The sequence below is a fragment of the Dunckerocampus dactyliophorus genome, chromosome 20 (assembly GCF_027744805.1).
Source record: "Dunckerocampus dactyliophorus isolate RoL2022-P2 chromosome 20, RoL_Ddac_1.1, whole genome shotgun sequence".
Taxonomy (NCBI): domain Eukaryota; kingdom Metazoa; phylum Chordata; class Actinopteri; order Syngnathiformes; family Syngnathidae; genus Dunckerocampus; species Dunckerocampus dactyliophorus.
In genome coordinates, this window is record NC_072838.1 from 3353217 (window position 1) to 3376183 (window position 22967).

At 42.2% G+C, this 22967-nt stretch overlaps 1 protein-coding gene across 2 annotated transcripts; it reads left to right on the forward strand.

The window, feature by feature from the left end:
* The first annotated feature begins 427 nt into the window (after positions 1-427).
* On the forward strand, positions 428-22365 carry pdcd6ip (programmed cell death 6 interacting protein). Of its 2 annotated transcripts, none has more exons than XM_054764256.1 (18): positions 428-720; positions 5311-5365; positions 5448-5517; positions 5871-5998; positions 6189-6342; positions 7540-7640; positions 9200-9331; positions 10310-10532; positions 15022-15145; positions 15228-15405; positions 15982-16093; positions 16160-16329; positions 16412-16660; positions 20437-20571; positions 20651-20745; positions 20813-20930; positions 21009-21208; positions 21460-22365. In XM_054764256.1, the coding sequence occupies exons 1-18, from the start codon at positions 515-517 to the stop codon at positions 21644-21646; spliced, it is 2637 nt and encodes an 878-aa protein (XP_054620231.1). In that variant the 5' UTR covers positions 428-514; the 3' UTR covers positions 21647-22365. The 2 variants fall into 2 exon arrangements, with proteins under 2 accessions (XP_054620231.1, XP_054620232.1); XM_054764257.1 differs by having other exon boundaries at positions 9215-9331; positions 21460-22364.
* Positions 22366-22967: the final 602 nt, after the last annotated feature.

Here is a 22967-nt window from a genome sequence, read left to right on the forward strand (position 1 = left end):
GAGGAAGCCGGAGTACCCGGAGAAAACCCACGCGCACACGGGGAGAACATGCAAACTCCACACAGAAATGCCCAAGGGAGAATCGAATCCAGGTCTTCCCGATCTCCAGACTGTTCCTGTGTTGGCCAACGTGCTAACCACTAGACCACCGTGTGGCCCAGTAATACCACTGAACTAAACAGCCACTAAACATTCAAAAAAATACATTTGAATATTTAGTTAACCCATTCAAGCCTATATTTAGGAGAGTTGTTTTAGATCATAAGGGTCCTGTCCTTTGTCAAAATTACGAATAAAAAATAAATATGCTGCAACGACTCAGCTAAAGGTAAAGGGGTGTCCATATATCATATCCGAACCGTTAGAGACGCCCGTGTCATTAGCGCAGCTCCAGTCTGAGTCTGCGCAGTGTGAGCTCAACGTCTTTGTGACGTCATTTGACAAGCTAAAAAAAATCCAGGAAGTGATAGCTCTCACTGTTGTTTGTTTGCATTCGGCGGTCCCCCTCCCAACAATGGCGACGTTCATTTCTGTCCCGCTGAAGAAGTCCTCCGAAGTGGACCTGGTGAAGCCGCTGTCCAAATACGTCACGTCCACCTACCCCGCGGGCGACGAGCAGGCGGAGTACATCCGCGCCGTGGAGGAGTTGAACAAGCTCCGCAGGAACGCGCTGGGGAGGCCGCTGGACAAACATGAAAGCTCCCTGGAGATCCTGCTCAGGTAAATCCCAACCTGTTTACCGCACATGTCAACCAGGCGGGTGGTATTCGTTCACTACCCGGCGAACACGACCTGGGTCGCCGGTTCAGTGCCTCGTTAGCTTCCGCCGCACCCCAGATGTATTAGCTTCGTCGAGATGCTAACGCTGGAAGCTAATGAAGCCAACAGGCTGGGAAGTGTCTCATGACTCCTTCAAACATGTCGGAGCCTGTCAAAACTTGCCCAACTCTGCCGCCAGACGCGTTAAACGTTGACTTAGTCGTGTGAGTGAGAAAGAAGGCGTAACTACCTTTGTATGACTGTCATGCTAGCATGATTAGCACCGGCTGGAGGTAAACGTTATCTTTCAATCACGTGACCACAACATATTCGCAAAAAGTCTTTGTTGAAGATCATCATATCACATGACGCTTGTCACCACGCTGCAAAGGAAGACACTTGGGGAAAATGTTAAAAAAATTATTAGAAAATAGGCCCTTTTCCCCCACAGAAATACGTCACACGTCTGACATTTTTAAGATTTTCACCATTCTCTGATGGTCCTGATGGTCCCGCGAAAAGCAGTGATCTACTGTATTTCCTCAATTGCACATATTGAATAAATTCTCTCAAAACAGCTAAAAGTATGCTAACGCAAACATCCGCTCCTCTTTAATGTACAATTGTTTTCCAAGTAGAGAGGACATACAAAAGATAGGGGGAAAAAGAAATGAAAACGTGTATGCCCATAAAGGTTTTACACAGGGGTATCCAAAATGTGGGCCGGGGCCCATTTGTGGCCCGTGGCAGTTTTTTTTTTTTTTTTTTTTTTAGCCCGCGGCACATTAAAAAATATAATTTAACAAAAAAAAGTCAGAAAAAATGGAAAACTCAACAGTAATTTTACAAGAATTAATCCAAAATATTAAGAGAAAAAAGTTGTATTTTTACGAGAATAATAATGTAATATTATGAGGGGAAAAGTACTGTCATGTTAGTAGCAAAAAGTTGAAATATTAAGAGGGTTTATTATATGATGAGAAACAAACAAAAAAAGGTTGTGGAAAAAGTTATGAGAATAAAGTCAAAATATGAGAAATTTTACATGAAGAAAGTTGAAATAGTTGGGAAAAAAAAAAGAAACAACAGCAGAGATGGGGGACAAAACAGCAGTATTTTATGAAAATAAAGTCAAAATATTACAAGAAAAAAGTCAGTCTAACAAGGAAAAAGTTGAAATTTTACCAGAGTAAACTTGTAATATTATGATGAAAAATAATGTAAGTTCAGTGGAAATATTAAAAAAAGCAACAACATTTTTTAAAAGTTTTAATATTATGAGAAACAAACAGCAAAATAAAGTTGTAATTTTTTTTAAAAATAGGATGGGCAAAAAGATTTATTATTATGGGCATGAAGTCAAAATATGAAGCGGAGAACATTTATGTAGATTATATTTGGAAAATGAAAAAAACCTAGCAAAAATGTGGAAAAGGGGAAAAGAGTTAAGATAATAAAGATATAAGATAATAAATAGGCTTTTTTACCTATCATAATTGTACTCCACATATTGATATGCTAAAGGTTTTTAATGTTAGGCGTTATCAGGGAGTTTTGCTTTCTGTGTGATTTTATCATTATTTTGGAGCTGAAAATGTGCCAGATGAGTGAATTTTAATATTTACAGTTTTAAAAAATATATGTTTAGCTCCGCATATCTCCACCTAATAACTCAAATATGTAAACACCGTGAGCAGTAAAGAGGGTGGGAGTGATTTGTGGTCCGTAACCAATTTTGGGTTGTTTTTTTTCGTTGTCTTTATTCAGTATTGAAATGCTTCCTGTCACTTTGATGTTATATATTTATGTTCTATTTGTATGTAGTCCACATGGCTATGCCAGGAGGAATATGACAAAAGTAGCAGTCTGTCATCGTTACGTAAGTAATGCCCTCTCTGCGTTGTTGCTTAACTTGTCGGAGTGGGTTCATAGGTGACTCACTCCAAGCATCGCCCAGCTGACGTGACGTGTCAGCTATGCCAGGCTTTCTCAAGTCAACCTGATTCACCAGTGTTCCAAGTGTCGACTTAAAGACACTTTAGCCCTCTCTTTTTTCTTTTACTCATGTTGTTAGCAAGTCGGTGCGGAATGGAGCGAGGGGAGGCGGAGGCGGGGCTGGCAGGATCACCATGGCAGCCATTGTTTGCTGCAGGTGTTCTTTACGTAAACCAGACGGCACACACCTCATCTCGGCTTTCTGAGAATATGAGAATGGATGTTAGGCTGCGTGAAAGCAGCTATTGTTTCGTGTTTGTCTTTGTCACTTCTTATCAAGTGTCCTCAAGTTCCTCAGATCCCAATACACTTACAGGATGTCATCAATGTGTAAAAAAAAAAAAAAAAAAAAAAAAACAGGCATGCGTGCTTGCACAGTTAATGACGAACGCTATGCAGTGTTGAACACAGGACTGCAACCTATTTGTAGCTACGGTGGGGTGAGATCAGGTGTTCTCAAACGGTCTCAACCTGGGACCCACATTTTCCAATGATCAATAAGTCGCGACCCAAGTCGTTTGTATTTTATTTCATTTCATTTATTCACACTTCTATTCAATTCATTTAAATGTATTTTTATTATTTTTTTACACTTAAGTCATTTTTATTTGTATTACTTTTTGTACTTTTAAGTAATTTTAAGTCACACCAGTGGTTCTCAGCTGGCGGGATTGGGACCCAAAAGTGGGTCACGGATCCATTCTGGGTGCGTTGCAGATAGCAAGTCAAAAACTGCATTAAAATACGTAATATTAAACGCATGTCTGACTTCAAGTGAAATATCTGATTTTGTGCTCTTTCTGATATTTAATTTTATTTTATGCATTATTTCTATGCATGCAGTTACCATGTTCTTCCTCATTTTATTTTTATTTTTTTTAACCTTTTTTTCTTCCTTATTTTCTTGACTAAATGCCGTCACGAATTCCTCCCAAATGCACCTTGGACATGTAAATACACTAGGTCCCCCAACTTACGAACATCCGACTAGCGAACATTCAGAGATACGAACGCAAGCTGACTGGTCTATATTTTCATGTATTTTGCCTTGTAATAACTCCATCGTATTATTATATCATTTTTATTATTGTTTTTTTCATTAATTATCCTGGTTTAATATTACTACAGCATCCAAACTCATATTTACATACATACACATATACTGTATATGTATACACGTACATGTAGTACCTATATCATTGCTAATATTACCTTTTGTTGGACTTACGAACAAATCGACTTGCGAACGGTCGTCTGGAACCAATTGTGTTCATTGGTTGGGGACCTAGTGTATGTCTACTAAGGTTTCAAAAGATGACAGGCGATTTAAAAATAAATACATTTGCTTGGTTTGACTTAAATAAAAGTAGGAAAAAATAGATAGAAAATATTTCTATAAATAAATGACAAAATGGATAGAAAAATAAAAAATGATTTCAATAAGTGTAAAAATAATTAAATAAAACTGACCATAATAAGTGTAAAAAAAATTTTTTTTAAGATTTAAGTGTAAATAATAAAATAAATAAAATGACAATGACTTAAAAGTGTCAAAAAAATAATACAAATAAAAACAACTTTGATAAAACTGTACAAAAAAATAGATGTGTCCAAAAAATCTAATTAAATAAAAATGACTTTAGTGTAAAAAAATAATAATAATAATAATAAATAAATAAAATAGAGGTCTCACAAGATCTCAGTAGATGAAAACGTGATAAGATTTGTCATTCAGAAAAAAAACTTGTCTCGTGGGCACTAGGATTATACGATTATAAATAAATTAATGAATCACACAATTGATGAAAACTAACAGTATAATTTTGCCGGCCTCAATAATATTGTCATGTGCATGTGTGTCTGTTTTCCTCATCTTTCGCCTCCAAACAGGCATGAAGAGGGTTCACTCTGTGTATTGGTTTCAGCACCTTGGCTTTGTTCCATTGAACAACGGCATGAACAGAGTGAGCCCTTTTGTCAGTCAAACAGCCTTTTTATCTTGGTGGGTGGAGGCGGGGCCGCGAGCATACACACACAGTGCAGAAGAATGTAACTTAGTAGAAATTAAAGCAGTAGATTGCAATATATTGTCATATTATATTCTGTTTTATTCTTTAAAATAATGTTAATCTCATCTCGTTTCGTTCTCATAGACCCAATCTCATGTATCGCCTCGTCTCATGAACTGAGTGTCTTGTGACACCCCAAGTAAATAATAATAAAATAAAAATGACTTAAATAAAAGTATGAATAAAATAAAATAAATCAAAAATAAAAATGACTTGAATAAAGTGTAAAAAATAAAAATAAATGAAAATGGCTTAAATAAAAGTGTAACTAATAATACATTGAAAATGACTTCAATGGTAAAAATGAATAAATAAAATAAAAATGCCTGAAAGAAAAGTGGGTCGCGACTTACTGACCATTGTAAAATGTGGGTCCCAGGTTGAGACCATTTGAGAACCCCTGCTCTAAACCACTTGCATCCCAGGAGACGTCTGCCTGTTTTTGCCAAATGTTGCCCTTCTTTGTAAAACGTCTGCCTGTCTCCAGATATTACGACCAGCTGTGCGCCGTGGAGCCCAAGTTTCCCTTCAGTGAAAACCAGGTAATGGATTACACAAGGCACGCATATGATGTGCTTTTCGGACGTGTTCATAACAAAGTGTGTCTTGTGTGTTTGTCTGCAGCTGTGCTTAACCTTCACATGGAAGGATGCCTTCGATAAAGGCTCGCTCTTTGGTGGCTCTGTCAAGCTGGGTAAATGGACTTTGTGTGTTTACAATGTATTGTAATGACAGTACTGAGACCATGTTGGCTCCTGGCAAATCCGTTATTCCCTCTCTCTTGATGAATTATAGAGTTGTTGGACAGCTGAAGATGTCCCACACTGTAAATGGTCGCCTTACATTGCAGAGCTGGTCTGGCGAGGTTTGCTATTGTGTTGAAATATAAAGAAAGGCGTGGGTTTTTTTTGTAAAGGGCAGTTGCATCAAAATGGAAGAAAACAGAAATGAAACAGACCTCCACCAAGGCCCAGTAATCCAAATTTGGATAGTTGCATACCTCCTGCCTCTCACTTTGTCCCGTGTGTGTTGTTCGTGTCGTTGCAGCGTTGGCCAGTCTGGGCTATGAGAAGACGTGTGTGCTGTTCAATGCGGCGGCACTGGCCAGTCAGATTGCCTCCGAGCAGAACCTGGACAACGACGAGGGGCTGAAAAACGCCGCCAAATACTATCAGGTGACTGTCCTGACACACATAAACAGTCCCACTGAAGCCCAGTAGGTGGAGGTACAGCACAAATTACAAAATGCTCACCAACCTCTTGCATGTCACTGCATCACTTGGCCCCAATGCAAGCAGATTGTCATGACCAAAAGTGAAAATAAATGGCATCTTTAGTGAGGTTGTGTTGTTTACGGTGCTACAGCTGGCCAGCGGCGCCTTTGGGCACATCAAGGACACGGTGCTGTCAGCACTCAACAGGGAGCCCACCATGGACATCGCCCCTGAAACAGTGGGCACCCTCAGCATCATCATGCTGGCCCAGGCCCAGGAGGTCTTCTTCCTCAAAGCCACTACAGGTATTCAACCACCCACAACCTTATGGAAAAGGCGAGAGCCAAGCATCGCTATGATTTATTATTACTTCTGTTTTATTTTTTACCCTTTCCTGTTTACATTAAACATGTAGTATCAATACATTTACATCCAGCTCTGCAACAGGAGAGGCTGATATACTCCTTCTGTGGCAGTTTGTATTGAAATGTATTGGTAAGGTCTGAGAGGGGGCATAAAAATAGACAATAGTAACACCAACACTGGACAGTACTTGACTTAAGAAAGGACAGACAGGAACAGACCACAAAAAGCAACAATAACAGGCTACTTCTCACTTTTAAGAGGGGACAAATGGAGAGAAAAGAGAGACCAGACTGCAAAAGGCAAGAATAACAGGCTAGTTTTCATGTTAAGAGGGGACAAACAAAATAAAATAGGTAGCAGAGTGCAAAAAGCAGTGGCAGCACAGGCTAGTTCTCACTAAGAGGGGACATACAGAGATAAATAGGGAACAGACTACAAGAAGCAACAATAACAGGCTAGTTTTCACTTAAGAGGGGACAAACAAAATAAAACAGGCAACAGAGTGCAAAAAGCAGCAGCAGCAGCACAGGGTAGTTCTCACTAAGACGACGGGACAGACAGACAAACCGGAGTACAAAGAGCAATGATAGAAGGCTTGTTCTCACTTTAAGAGGGGACAGGTGGAGCTCAAACAGGGAACAGAGTGCCAAAAGCAGCAGAAACGGAGTTTTAAGAGTGGACAGATGGAGTGAAAAGTTTGGAATGACTTTAGTGTAGAAAGTGCACCAGTAGTTAACCAGAAAATAGAATAGACTGCAACAAGCATCAATAACTGACTAGTTGTCACTTTTAGAGGGGGACATGCAAAGATAAAATGGGAGACAGACTGCAAGAAGCAACAATAAGGCTCGGTCTCACTTTAAGAAGGGACAGACGGAGATCAAATAGGGAAGAGAGTGCAAAAAGCTGCAGAGAGGTAGCCAAGTTGTCAATTTAAGAGTGGACAGACGGAGTGAAAAGTTTGTAATGACTTCAGTGGAGAAGGTACACCAGTAGTTAACCATACGTGGAGCAACATGGCTGACCTTGGGTCACATGCAGCATTTTGAATGAGCCACGGCGGGAAGCAGTTTGGACCCAGACGGCGTCCCACTACTGTCTTTGGCTTCTAATCAAACAAACGTTGGCTTCTCCAGACAGGATGAAGGACGCCGTCATTGCCAAGCTGTCCAATCAGGCCGCAGAGTTCTACGGCGACGCCTTCAAGCAGTGTCAGTACAAAGACAACCTGCCCAAGGTATGCCAAGCAAGGACACACACTTACACACTCTGCTAAGCGCTAATGACAAACTCAACGAGCGCTCGGCTCGGGTATGTGACGGGTTCGTCTTTTACATTGACATCAGTCATTAAGGCAAAGGACAAAGGGCCATGTTCAATGATAAGGGTTTGAACTTTCTGTTGCTCTTTTCCTTCTTGCATGACGATTTTGAGCTGAGATTGTTGTTTTGTCTGCTGTTGCCAGGATACACTCCTTTCTTACGTGTCTTTACGTAGATGTACCTCCATCTACAACAACATAACACTGACTATGCCGGCTGTGTATGTTTATGTTTATGTGGGGACGCCTTTCTGTCACTGGCATCATTATATTTTCTTAGCGCCCGCGCACAAAGACCGAGATGATGCAAGGGCCCTATAGTAGTTACAGTCGTACCTCGCTATATCGCGATTTGATTATCGCTCCCTCGCTATATCACTTTTTTTCCAGAAACTAATTAATAACTGGTGGCTGTTTGGTGGTAGACTATGGTCTATTATTAGTCAAAACATATTGAAATGCAAGTGATACATAGTATTCTGGTCACTAGGCGGCGGTAATGGTGCAAAACATAGCTTGCTAGCTAGCGGCGTTCTCGAGTCCCTGCAGCATAAGAGTTGCAATGTGGTATAAACAATAAATAATAGGAGTGTAAAGGTGACTATAGGGGTGTTATTTCATGTCTACAGTGCTCTAATAATGTGAAAACATTTATTTTAAGGTTTTCTATGCCCTACACTATGAAAATATTCAATTTATTGACGTTGAATTCTATATCGCAGAAATTCATTTATCGCGGTCGTATCTGGAACCAATTGCCCGCTATAAACGAGGGATGACTGTATTTTTATTATATTTTTGAACATAGTTCTTGGTGGTCTTGACACAGTGTCATTTGGATAACCTTTGAACTCATCCTAAATTGCCAGTGACAGAGCAGCGCCCCATCCCTCACTAGATGTGTGAGGACACTCTGGTTTGTGGGACTGTCCACATCTCTGTGTTTCCTCATTGGTCCATTTTCATCTTGGGCTGCTCCTCTGATTGGTTGGTTAGCATTTGGCTGCACGAGGGCAATGACATCTTCAAAAGAAGTCTAACTGTTTACATTGTTATAACTCATTTAGGTAGTGTCATATCGCTCCAAGTCACAACAATATATACCCTGTGGGCAACATGATTAGATACACTTCCACAGGTTGTAGGTGAAGTATTGGCGCCTCCTGCTGAAGGGTTGAACACTCATGGCCTGTTCTGTTTTCTCTCTCGTTGTCTTCCTTTCTTTGTGCATCCCTGGTGGTGGTGTTGCCAATGGTTGTGTGTGTGCTCACCTGTTTTTCCGCCCTCTTTTCTTGGTGTTTTATTCTTTTTTGCACCCCTGCTGGCTGATTTTATTTGGCATTCGTGACTTTACTGGCTGGTGTCTTGTCTTTTTTTTTTTTTTTTTGGCGGACTGCCTTGCTATCATACGTGTGCGTGCGTGTGTGTACACATGTGTTTGTGTGTCTGCTCTGTGTTTGCCTCTCCCTGGTCAGTATTTTTATTTTCAGGAAGTGTTGCCGGTCCTGGCGGCCAAGCACTGCATCATGCAGGCCAACGCCGAGCTGCACCAGAGCATCATTGCCAAGCAGAAGAAGCGCTTCGGGGAGGAGATCGCCCGCCTAGAGGTGCCGCACTTTACACATTGATGCAAAATAAGAGAGAGAACAACAACATGGAACTCATACTAATAAACAAATAAATGAAAATGTAATTACATTTATTTACAGTCATCCCTCGTTTATCACGGTTAATTGGTTCCGGAGCTGACCACACTAAGTGAATTTCTGCCATCCAGTACCACCCTTCCATCTCTGTCGCTTATCCTCATCAGGGTCGCGGGTATGCTGGAGCCTATCCCAGCTGACCTGGACTGGTCGCCAACCAATCGCAGGGCACATATAGACAAACAACCATTCACACTCACATTCATATCTATGGACAATTTAGAGTCTCCAATTAACCTAACATGCATGTTTTTGGAATGTGGGAGGAAACCGGAGTACCCGGAGAAAACCCACGCACGCACGGGGAGAACATGCAAACTCCACACAGAGATGCCCAACGGAGATCCATTCAGTACCATTCAATGTTGATCAACTGAATATTTTTGTAGTTAGAGCATAGAAAACCTCTTGATGACTTTCTTCATACAGGGTTTTTACATTATTAGAGCTTGTAGACATGAAATGACACCCCTTTAGTCACCTTTACACTCCTATTATTCTTTGTTTAAGTCACATTGCCCAAAAACGTATCACTTCCACATGGAATGAGAGGAGAACCTATTTTTCATTTGATCTCAGCCATGGCATGTCAGCTCGGCTCTGCTGGCTCAGTAGCCGCTCTCCATGCAGTGTGAGACGTAATGTAATCTAACATCATGTCTCATAGCCTAGGGACCACAATACTACATATAACTTGTATTTCAATATTTTTTTACGAAAAAAAGGTCATAGTCAACCACGAAACAGCCTTCATTTAGTAACAATGGAAAAAACGCAATGTGATGGAACAATATAGCAACCGCCATATAGCGAGGGACGACTGTATATGAATTAAATTTTTTAAAAAGAGTTTTTAAAAATATGCTTTCCTTCGCTTAGCATGCAGCAGAGCTGGTGAAGACGGTGGCGACGCGCTACGACGAGTACGTGAGCGTCAAAGACCTGACGGACAAAATCAACCGAGCCCTCACTGCCGCCAAGAAGGACAACGACTTCATCTACCACGACCGCGTGCCCGAGGTCAAAGACCTGGAGCACATCGGGAAGGCAGCGTTGGTCAAGGCCACTGCCATCACACCGCCGCTCAGCCAGAAATTCGCAGGTATGACCGAGAGATGTCACCCTGTTTTGAAAAACTTTTTTTTGTGCTGTAACTACACATCTTAAAAGCCATTGCCACCAATGAGAAGCTTGAAGGAAGTCATGAACGGAAAAGATGCGGTAAAATACGGTGTTGTACACTTGTGTACATGTACACTTATGGGAAATTAAGACTGACTCATTCAATGATGTCTCCGAGCCAGCCAACCAGGTATAAAGTCTGTCTGTCTGGAAGTGTAGTGTGAGTTTTCAAACTTATAAATTATTTGCACTGAATTTTAAAACTGTGCAAGCAAATTAGGAATTTTTATTCAATGGAATTCTCAGCATAATTTGATGTAAAGGAAGAAAAAAAAAAAAAAGGATAACTACCAAATACATTAACCGCTCATAAGTGAATTTCTGCGAAGTAAGATTCAATATTAATAAATGGAATATTTTCATAGCTATGGCATAGAAAAGCTGTTTATCAAAACCTGTTTCTAAATCTTCTACATCATTGGAGCCCTTAAGACATGAAATAACACTCGTATAGTCACCTTTACATTTGTATTACCCAATATAGTAGATATAATCAGAGAAAATAACGACATACTAGACATAAATAAATAGGGGTGTCACCAGACACCCAACTCGCAAAAACGAGATGATGCACAAGATTGGGTCCACGAGAATGAGGCGAGACACGAATTTAACATTATTTTTCAGGAAAGTACAATGAAAAAGTATGGATAAACGTTTTTTTTTTTTTTTTTATTTAACCAAGTCACAAAACAAAGCAGGTGCGTTTTGAAAAGTTTATTCCACAAATTTATGCTCGAAGATATTATTGGCAACATTTTTGAGACTAAATAAACCACTGTTATGATAATAATAATAATAATAATAACAATAATAATAATGCAGCTCACTGTTTTTTTTCTTATCTACAGGTACTACCCAAAAAATTAGAATATCAAGTAAAAGTTGTTTTATTTTGGCAATAAAACATAAAAGATGAAACCAACAAATTTTATTGAGCCGTTATACGCAAATTGACATTTCTCAAGCAGTTCCTTTTTGTAACTTTGCTGATTAAGATTTTCAGCTTATTAAACCCACAAACCTACAAACTCAGAAAATTAGAATACTGTGAAAAGCTTCATTTTTGTAGGTTCAAAGAGGGGGAGAGACTGCTGATCTGACAGTTGTGCGGAAAACTCATTGACTTGAGAGTCAATGCGAATTGAGAGTTGACAGTGGACAGTCAAGTGGAAGGAAGAAGTGGGGAAGAAAACGGTGTACAAGCCGGAGAGATGACCGCAGGCTGGAGAGGGTGGTCAGGAAAGGGCCATTCAAAAGTGGGGGGAACTTCATAAGGAGTGAAAGGATGCTGGAGTTGTTGCATCAAGAGAAACAACACGCAGGCGGATGCTGGACATGGGCTTTAAATGTCGAATTCCTGTTGTCAAACCTCTCCTCAATAGTAATCAGCACTAGAGGCGCCTTTCATGGGCAAGAGAAAAGAAGGACCGGTCTGTTGCCCAGTGGTCAAAAGTCCTCTTTTCTCATGAGAGCCAGTTTTGCAACTCATTTGGCAACAAAGGTCCCAGAGTCTGGAGGAAACCTGGAGAAGAGCACAGTAGAAGATGCATGAAGTCCAGTGTTAAGTTTCCCCAGTCTGTGATGACTTGGGGATCCATGTCAGCTGCTGGTATTGGTCCTCTGTGCTTCATGAGGTCAAACATAACCGCAGCCGTCTACCAGGACATTTTAGAGCACTTCATGTTTGCTTCAGTGGAACAGATTTATGGAGATGCAGACTTCATCTTCCAGCAGGACTTGCCACCTGTTCACACTGGTAAAAGTACAAAGTCCTGGTTCAACGACCATGGGATTACCATGTTTGATTGGCCTGCAAACTCACCTGACTTGAAGCCCATAGAAAATCTGTGGGTCATTGTCAAGAGAAAACTGTACGAGAAGAGACCAAACAATAAAGAACAGCTAAAGGCCGCAATTGAAGCATGCTGGTCTTCCATAACCCCTGAGATATGCCACAAACTGGTAGCATCCATGCCACGCCGGATAAAGGCAGTTATTCGGGCAAAAGGGCGCCAACCAAGTACTAAAAACAGGTGCAAGAGTTTAGTTTTGGCGGTCTGACATTTTTGTATTTAAAATCCCTTTTTACATTGACCTTATGTAATATTCTAATTTCTGAGTTTTTGAATTTGAGTTTTTTTTAAGCTGCTAGAGCTGATCAGCAAAATCCAAAGAAATCAAAATTTGAAATATATTGATTTGCATATTATTTGTTTATACAGGGTCAGGCAAAATCATCTGACACATTTGTAGGTTAAATAAAAGTAAATAAAATAAAAATAAAGTAAAGAAACAAGAAAGTATTTTTATTTTGGACAAGTACATATAATGCCATTCTGTTTCATTATGTTTTAAAAATGAAATCAGTCAAATGGGATCCATTATTGTCCACACACTCAATGCAGATCCAGTAGCTTTGAAGTTGGTAACCCATAACAAGATGGTGTTTGGAGCTGGTACGGGATCATGTCTACCAAGATTGAAGTGCAAACGGAACGCTCGTTGTTTTGCAGTTACAGATTTGTTTGTTTTGATAAACGTTTCCACAATGAAAGTGCGATGCTCACCAGTCCAATTCATGGCAGCAACTGAAAAAGAAACGAATAACAATGGCATTACAAAGAAACAAAGCAAAATGGCATTATATGAAAAAAATGGCATTATATGTACTTTTCGAAAATAAAAACACTTTTTTGTTTCTTTACTTTGCCTTTTATTTAACCTACAAATGTGTCAGATCATTTTGCCTGACGCTGTATAATATGTCAAATTCACCTTTTAAGTTGAATTGCAGAAATACAACAACCTTTTCAGGATATTCTAATTTTCTGAGTAGTATCTGAGTAGTACCTGTACTTGTCTTTGTCTATTTACGTCAGGGCTGTCGAGCTGTCCTTTGATGTATAATAAACAATTTTTAACAAATTATAATTAAAAATACAACATTAACATACATCATACATCTTTTGAAAGACAAATCTTTGTGTTTTAGCTTTTTCAAGTTAAATTATGCCTTTTTGCTCTATTATATTGTTATTATTTTATTTTATTTCCACAATGAGCCTCGTTACACAGATGGCCCCTGCACCACGCTTTGGACACCCATGTGTGTTTTGCCAGGAGGGAGAGCGTGTCCAAGCTCTGCCTTCTTGGCTCTGTTGGTCAAGGTTGTGGAGGGTTTTCACAGCTTTCAGATGTGCATTGCACGTCGTTACGGAGGTGGCGCTCACTCCCGCTCGGCGGATACTTCACCTTTGTTGATGGCTTGTATTTAATTACTGAATAAATGCATGACGCAAGAAACACTTAAATACGCACCCATACTTGCTAAAGATAGCAATCATGTTGCTAAATTGTCAACACGGATTTCTTCTATGTTTGAGGTGTGTTATGAAACAGATGATCGCGGTACTTGAAAGTTGGCGCTTAGCCAAATGCAATGACCATTAATGGAATCGCTCAGTGATTAAGGGTGCAGACAGGTCCAAACATCTACATGGGTTCATCTGACAAATCTTTGCGTAAAATTGATCAAATGTAGAATTACTACAGCTGCTGCTTGGACATCAACAAGTCGCAAGCAGCTGTTTAACGCAGATGGGGAAAAATAAAAAGAGCCACACGTTACTGATTGACGCTAGCGCTGTGAACACCGAGGTAGTTTGGATTGCAAGGTGTGCCTAAAGCACTTAATGTGCACTTTCCATAATGCCTTGCACACCGCCACTTCCATTTTACTGTATTATCATTCAGAGTAGCCACGCCATAGTTCAGTCTGATTGGCTTCTGCCTGCCTTGTTATGATACGGCTTTTCTCGTCACGTATTGACAACCCTATAAGATATCGTAGACTCGCATGTTGGCAGGTTCTTGTTTTTTGGAGTAAATAAGCTATGTAAGACGTAAATAAAACTCCTGCTTGAACAGTGGCACAGTAAATGTGTTCTCTAGGGAGTCTTCGTGAGGAGTCTAGTGCCTGTCTCACCGAACACCGGACATCTAGTGGCCCACGTAGAATAAAGTACTACAGTCACAATTCCAATGCTCCTTCTGCCTTGTATTTGTATTTTAGTACATTTTAATTCATTTAGACATTTTTATGCTTGAAAATGCTTCATTTAGGCCAAGAACAATTTACTTAAATATGCTTTTTTTTTTTTTTTTTTTTTTTTTTTTTTTTACTAATAATCAGCCATATTCAACCACGAAACATCATTTATTAATTCATTTTTCAAAAACCACAATGTAGCGAGGGGATGATAATCAAACTGCAATCTTGCGGGGGATCACTGTACTTCCAAATACACAATATTTTTATTGTGGTCAAGTGAAATAATAGATGTAAAAAGTGAAGGAAATATGGAGGATGTTAGTTTTAATGCAAATGTATTCTTTCCTTACTTCAGATGTGTTTGAGAAGATGGTTCCCATGGCGGTGCAGCAGTCCATTGGTGTGTACGGCCAGCGGAAGGCAGACACGGTCAACAGACTGGTGGGCACCATGAGGGAAGCCACCAATCTCTGCAACGGGTAACTAACGCCGCCAGCTCTCCTGACACCACTGCACCTTTATTTGATCGCAAGTGAGGTTTTATCGTCAACTTTCCACCAGCGTGTTGGCGTCCCTCAACCTGCCGGCAGCTCTGGAGGATCTATCAGGAGACGCCGTCCCGCAGTCCATCGCTGAGAAATCCAGATCCATCGTGCAGCAGGGGGGGCTGCAGAGCATCGAGCAGCTGATCAAAGATTTGCCTGAGCTGTTGACCCGCAACAGAGAGATTCTGGATGAGGTGAGAATCAGATGTACTTTTTATGACGGCACTAGCAAACATGTTGTCATGACAAAGTAGCATGTAATGCCATTTAGGAAGTGAGCTCGCTTGGGTATTTGGAATGCAAAAATATGGAAAAACTCCTAATAATCCTTAATGGCTGGAATCCCGGATCAGGATCTTCATTAAAGATCTAATCCTCTAATCTTTGGGCCAAGGACTGCGCGTCCGCTATCGTCAGCCAAGTCGTTATTCCAACATCTTGCTGATAAACACGCAAGGCAGACGGCGGGAAAGACATGAAGCGTATCGTGCTTCCAAGTTTGTTAGCAAACTGGAAAGCGTCCATACACATAAAAAAATAAAAAAATTCTCCCCTAAAGTAGTGGTTATTGATGTAAGAAGACAAAGAGCTCCTCTGTCATCAGGAGAACAGAAAAGGATGAATCCGCCAGCCAAGTTGCCGGGCAGAATTGGTGCAAAACTGCGAGTCGTGATGGTTTGAAGATGCCGTGAAAAATTCAGCAAAAAAACACAGTTGATTCAAGTTGAATTGTTAAAAAAAAAAAAAAAAAAGGTTGGTTTGTTTTAAAGGCGCTGAAGATGCTGGATGATGAAGAGACAACAGACAACGAGCTGAGAGCCAAATTCAACCAGCGCTGGAACAGGACCCCCTCTGGAGACCTCTACAAGCCTCTCCGTGCAGGTGCTCTTTGCTCTATGGACCGCTTTCTTTTGCCTCGTTAGGTCTCACCTCCGCATCCTGTCTTAGAGGGCACCAACTTCCGCAGCGTCCTGGACAAGGCAATGCAGGCGGACCAGGTGGTGAAAGACCGCTACAACACCCACTGTGAAATGATCGCTCTGCTGTGCAAACCCGAGAGTGAGCTCCACGCCGCCCTGCCATCCGCCAACCCCACCAAGACACTGCAGGGCAGCGAGGTCTGTATCGGGTCATATAGTCGGGGAGGCCCACGGCTGATGTGTCGCTCTGTCCCATTGACGGTTGTCGTCTGCGGCGCAGGTCGTGAACGTGCTGCGCTCTCAGCTGACCCAGCTGGACGACGTGAAGAAGGAGCGCGAGGCTCTGGAGGCAGAGATCAAGGGGGTGGTGTTTGACATGTCCACCACCTTCCTGACGGCGCTCGCCAAGGACGGTGCCATCAATGAGGAGCAGCTGTCGGTATCGCAGCTCGATCAGCTCTATGGCGAACACAACCAGAGAGTGCAGGCTAGCCTCCGCAAGCAGGAGGAGCTGCTGGGGCAGATTCAGGTAACCGCAGGATGGCCTCTCTTTCGAGACCCAGCTCATGTTGCAGAGTTGCCGTATCATAGCGATCCATACAAACTAGGGAAAGACGGATACCAACCTTTTTTTTCTCCTTTTTTGTTATAGTAATAGATTAGTACGCATGTATAGTAATCCCTCGTTTATCCCGGTTAATTGGTTCCGGACCAGAACGTGATCAGTGAATTTCCACAAAGTAGGATTCACTATTAATAAACAAAATGTTTTCGTAATTAGAGCATAGGAAACCTGTTTATGACTTTCTAAGTACGGGTTTTAACTAGGATGAGCCGGATCGCAGATAATCCATCTTTTCCGAGTACAAGCATGAAACGAGTACTGCTCGTCATTATCCGTAATCGTGATGAAGAAAAATCCTCATTGGGTAACTACTTATGTATTCACTCTTCACGCTCTATGACTGGCCAGTCACACACAGCAACCACCACTCCCTCGACAGACTCAGCCAGAGAGAGGAGTACGAGGTGCATTTGACAAGACAGTTAAAAACTGCTCGTGTCCCCTCCACTCCGGACAGGTTTTTTTTTAGGTTTTCCTCAGCTCAGCTTGTATCTAAAGTTACATACGTGGTGCATTTGACGAGACAGAGCTGTAAACGGCTCATGTTGCGTCGGTCACTGCTCAGTTTTTTTTTTTTTTTTTTTTTTTTTCATTTGCTTGCTTGTAATTTATCTGGTGATAGAAAGTCAGTTGGAAAACTTTGCTCATAGTACTGAATGCGGTGCTTTTGAGAAAACTACAGTGAACAACGCTGACAGATTATTTCCGTGTGCCATCACTGGATGTTTGCATGAATCGCCAACTTCAAACAGATCATTAAAAAAGAATGAACTAATAAAGTCTTACAGATCACTTACACACATACACAGTACACGTATAGCTGAATGATAAACAATAAATATAGCAACTTATGATCAATCCATGTCAATTTTAGACTTCAAATAATGGACTGATTTAAGCCCCACCCACTTCCAGTTTATACCCTGCCCACTCAGAGGACAGATACAGATAATTTAGTTGGGTGAACAGACAGAGATAGTGGTGTACTCGCTCATCACTAGTTTTAACATTATTAGAACCCCCTAGACATGAAATGACACCTCAATAGTCACTTTAACACGCTATTATTCTTTGGTTACATCACATTGCGCAGGCTACGGGATCACTGCAGGGATAAAAGAACCTTTTTTTACCCCACTCGATCTCAGCCTTGGCATGTCCGTCGGGCTCTGCTGGCTCAGTAGCCAAACTCCATGCAGTAAGAAAGGTCATGTAATCTAACGTCATGTCTCATAACATTACTGATGCCTAGTGACCACAATGCTACATATAACTTGTCTTTCAATATTTTTTTAATAACAATAGGCCATAGTCCACAAAACAGCCATCATTTATTAATTCTTTTTTGAAAAAGTGAGGGAGCAATATTTGAAGCGCGATACAGCGAGGAGCGACTGTACATTCGAACCCTGTGAGTAATTGATACATCCATTAAAATGTTTATTTTTGACACATGGCTGGCTCCTCCCGCTCCAAACCCTCCTGATAGCCTGATGTTTGTCTTGTCCTCCGATACCTGATCATTTACAATAAAAGTGACTACTGTTATTATTAGATAAGATTCAGCTCCAGAACCCTCCCCTTCGCTCTTGAATTTCCTTTGTTCACTCGCCACACAATACAGCTTTAAGCCCTGAATATGCCTCACACACTTATTCAACACATTTTAAGTGTAAAATGTATAGCTACTCTCCGCTAATGATAATGATAATGTAAGATGATCCATGCGTCTCAAAGCAACTTTGGTGCGTTCAGCCGGTTACCGGTTTCAAGGTATACCACGGTATGAAAAAGTCACGGTTTCAAAACCACAAAAATTGTGCGTCATACCGTTTCTACGATATGAGAGAAAGTAGAGGTCCGGCGTGGCCACTGCATGGAAATACTTTGTCACGTCCTGTGTTATTCCTCTCAGTCGGAACCGGGCTTCGATGCGTTGAAACCACAGGCGTGTACTGTGTTGCCATACGTCAGGCATAGATAGCACAGCCGGTGTTAGCTGTCTCGTTTGCATTGAGTGCCGTTACGGCCACGCTGTTGAAAGTGGACATATTGCTCACATGGAGGGTCACCAAATGGAGATATGGTATAAAGTGTTTATTCTCCACTGAACAACAAGCAAGAACCACGTAACAACGTCTCAGTTGCTAACAACAATCACCCATCCATCGATCTTCCATGCTGGACTTTGGGCTAGACACCCTGGACTGGTCGCCAGACAATCGCAGGGCACATATAGACAAACAACCATTCACATTCAGTCTCCAATTAATCTAACATGTATGTTTTTTTAAAACCCACGCACGCATGGGGAGAACATGCAAACTCCTCACAGACATGCCCAAGCGGAGATTCAAACCCAGATCTTCCTGATCTCCTGGCTGTGTGGCAACATGTTAACCACTAGGCCACCATGCCGCCTAGTGGTCATGTGACCCAGAAACAGAAGTTTGTGGAAAAGTGTGACCTGCCACTATGAAATAATATTGTAACATTATGAGTTTTTTAAAAATGTATATATTTGTTGTGACCTCCTTTGGTGACTTGATTGCATTAATTTGCTTTTTTTTTTTCTTTTTTTACTAAGAAAATATCTGTTGTTGTAACTTGTGTTGCAGGATTAGCCACAGTAGACTGTATTAAGAACTGCATTTTATTTATTTAGAAAGAATTCAGTTATTTTTTGGTTATTTACTTGAAATACATATGTTCCACTTTCTGGGCCGCACGGTAGCCTAGTGGTTAGCATGTTGGCCACACGGTCAGGGAATCGGGAAGATCTGGGTTCGAGTCTCTGTTGGGCATCTCTGTGTGGCGTTTGCATGTTCTCCCCGTGGGTTTTCTCCGAGTACTCCGGTTTCCTTCCACATTCCAAAAACATGCATGTTAGGTTAATTGGTGACTCTAAATTGTCCATAGGTGTGAATGATTGTTTGTCTATATGTGCCCTGCCATTGACTGGCTACTAGTCCAGGGTGTACCCCGCCTCTCCCGCGAAGTCAGCTGGCATAGGCTCCAGCATACCCACGACCCTAATGAGGATAAGAAGCATAGAAAATGGATGGATGTTCCACTTTCATCGTGTTATTCATATGGTTTAAAAATGACTGATTTGAGTCTTTTCAATAAAGATATTTCAAAATAACTCATTTTAGAGCTGTAATTACAATACCGTGAAACCATCAAACCGTGATATTTTTGCCCAAGGTTATCATACCGTAACAATCTCATACTGGGCCGGGCCTATCGTTCAAGGACGGCCGAACAAAGTGCAAAATCTCAACGCTTGAAGAAAAAATATTTATGAAATCATAAAGACCAAGAATTTTTTTAATTGGGGGGGGGGTTAACAGTGGTACATGTATGCTGTACATTTGACCCTGTATTATCACATATATAAATCATTACTGACTTATGGTGTGTTGTGTTGTTGTGTTTTTTTTCATTCATTTTTTGGCCAAAAATCTGCGATTTTACAGGGTGAATGTGTGGGGATCCACTGTATAAGATTTTGGACAGTGTCTTTCTAGCTTCAGTCTTTCAGTGTTGCTACAACAGAACTTCTGAGGCACTGCAGCTCATCTTTGTGTTTGTCATAACTGTCAGCCTAAAATGCACTTTGTAGTTTAATGGCGTGTGAAAAGAGGTTTTCTGGGATTGAACGCACATCCTTCTTCCAGACATCCCATCAGGAATTCAGCAGCCTGAAGCAGTCCAACACGGAGGCCAACCAGAGGGAGGAGGTCCTAAAGAAGCTGGCCTCGGCCCACGACAGCTATGTGGAGATCAGCAGCAATCTGCGCGAGGGCACCAAGGTTCTCCCTATCCTTTTCGCCAGCATGCCTAGTCAGGTTGCGGGCCTGCTGCTTTATTCTTTGTCGTCTTCTCCCTCAGTTCTACAACGACCTGACTGAGATCCTGCTCAAGTTCCAGAACAAATGCTGCGACATTGTTTTTGCTCGCAAGACCGAGCGGGATGAACTTCTCAAGTGAGCTCATAAATGGTTGTAGAAGGTGCTAGTCCGGAGACTCTCAGTGTGATATGTTTTATTGCAGGGAGCTACAGCAGAGTATCGCCCGGGAGCCCAGCGCCCCCTCTTTTAACGTCCCCGCCTATCAGAGTTCCCCCGCCATACCCCCAGGCGGCCCCACTCCGGCACCCAGGACCGTATTTGTAAGCAAAACCCAACTCCACACCCTGACATGCCCGCTTTGGTTCATCACTCTTCTCTGGTCTGTCTTGTTTTTGCAGACCCAGCAGACGCCCCAGCAGACGCCCCAGCAGACCCAGGCAAAGTCTCAACCCCCGGCCAGGCCCCCTCCACCCAGCTTCACGCCACAGCCCGCCTCCCCCATCCCACCTGCGGGCACGCCCACCAGCAACCCGCCGGCGGTGGCCCCGCCCTCCCAAGCCCAGGGACCCCCTTACCCAACCTACCAGGGGTACCCACAGTGAGTGGACTTTGTATTGTCATTAAATGTGTGATGGATTGCGGTTGAGCTACATAAACAGTGTGACATCATAGTGATGGTGCTATTTATTTATGTCTAGCTCCACCCTTTTCAGGGTGCATTCGCACTCATGTTTGGCCCCGTTAAAACCTACCTTTTCAATCAAAGCAGCAGTGGCTCATTTTGGTACCCTCATGGCTGTTCACGATGGAAGCGCTTGATGCTAACCACCATGATGTATGTCCGTGCAGGTACTTCCAGATGCCGATGGGCTACAACCCGTATGCCTACGGCCAGTACAATGTGCCCTACATGCCCTACCAGGCTACTCCAGGCCAGGCGGGCTATCCGGGCGGCCCCCCACCCGCACAGGGCTACCCCGGCTACCCCCCGCAACCCTCCCAGCAGCAGCAGCAGCCCTACTTCCCTCAGCAATAAGCGCACGTGTAAAATACCAAATCACACAATGACAACACCCTGCTGTCTCCCAGCAATAACACTTTTAGTTTTTCAATGCTTTCACTTTTATATTTGTCCTCTTCAAAGCACTTTTCCACAAACCATCCCATCTTTGATTCTCCCCGTTTTTTTTCCTTCTCATTTTCTTATTGCTGAATTGCTGTATTTTACCCTACAGAATATCCCAGGCTGGACCGCTGCCCATCCTCTCTGCCCACGCCCCCTTCAACTTATCAGCTATTTTTATAATTAAGCCAAACAAATCTTGCAGATGTACAAACATTTAGAAAGGAAAAAAAGAATGGCCTAGAGGTTGTTTTCTAACAGAGGTGACTGTGCCGCTCTCTTCTCTCCTCCTCCCGCGAATGTCTGACCTATCGACCATGTTCCAATCACAGGCTGTACAAGTATGTTATAAATAATATATGTATAAAACAATACTTTGCTGTCTTCTTTTGCTCCTCTCAATCCTGATAAGCAAACGTCCAGAGTGATATCTAACATCGCCACAAGGTGGCAGTGCTGCAGCAGGCCGACTAATCGGGCGCCTCTTGACCTTCCGAGCGCCCGAGGGTGGGCGCACCCCGTTTTAAATGACATGCAAATTGCGTCCCCGCGAGGTCTCCATCTCATCTCGTCGCCCCTTCCCTGTAGGTGATTCCCACCGCAAGCAGATTTCATCCCCAGATATTTATTCAGTGTCAAGAGACGCTAATGATTTTGTGTGTGTGTCTGTGTGTGTTGGAGAGAGGCAGATGGCAGCGCAGTGTGACGTCTGGATGGATGCATGGAGATGTTGGCAGGGAGCTGCTGGTCGCCTGCCTGCATCCATCACTTGCACCGCTCCATTTTCCCTCCTCTTTCTCCTGCGCCACGTCTAATCTGTCGCAAAGCGGGCGCCATATTTCATCCACGCAGCATCTTTTGGCCACCCCTCCTATCTCTTCTTTGTCTTGTTTTGTTGACAGCCGAGTTGTCATCAGCGGTCAGTCTCTCCTGGTTCATAAATGTCTCCTTGCATCACGTCATCCTCCTGTGTGTGTGTGTGTGTGTGTGTCTACTTTTAATCTAATCGAGCAGGCCGCATGTCCTCGTGGAAATGACACAACACACATTCATGCGTACACTACAGCATCATGTTGTTGTCAAAGCCAATTGTAGCCCACGGCATGTTTATGGAAGGTGTCTCATGGCGCATAATTTTAACAAGATGTTCAGCAGCAAGGAGTGTCACATTTTAATTGGTCTGCAAAGCGAATAAAAGCGCAGAATGTGGCGCGCCGCTGACAGGTATTAATTA

Excerpts from the sequence above, each read along its gene's own strand:
- pdcd6ip (XM_054764256.1), top strand. The coding sequence starts at position 515 with ATGGCGACGTTCATTTCTGTCCCGCTGAAGAAGTCCTCCGAAGTGGAC. Across the intron at positions 9,332-10,309 it reads AGGAGATCGCCCGCCTAGAG|CATGCAGCAGAGCTGGTGAA; the intron begins GTGCCGCACTTT and ends TCCTTCGCTTAG. Across the intron at positions 15,406-15,981 it reads ACAGAGAGATTCTGGATGAG|GCGCTGAAGATGCTGGATGA; the intron begins GTGAGAATCAGA and ends TTTGTTTTAAAG.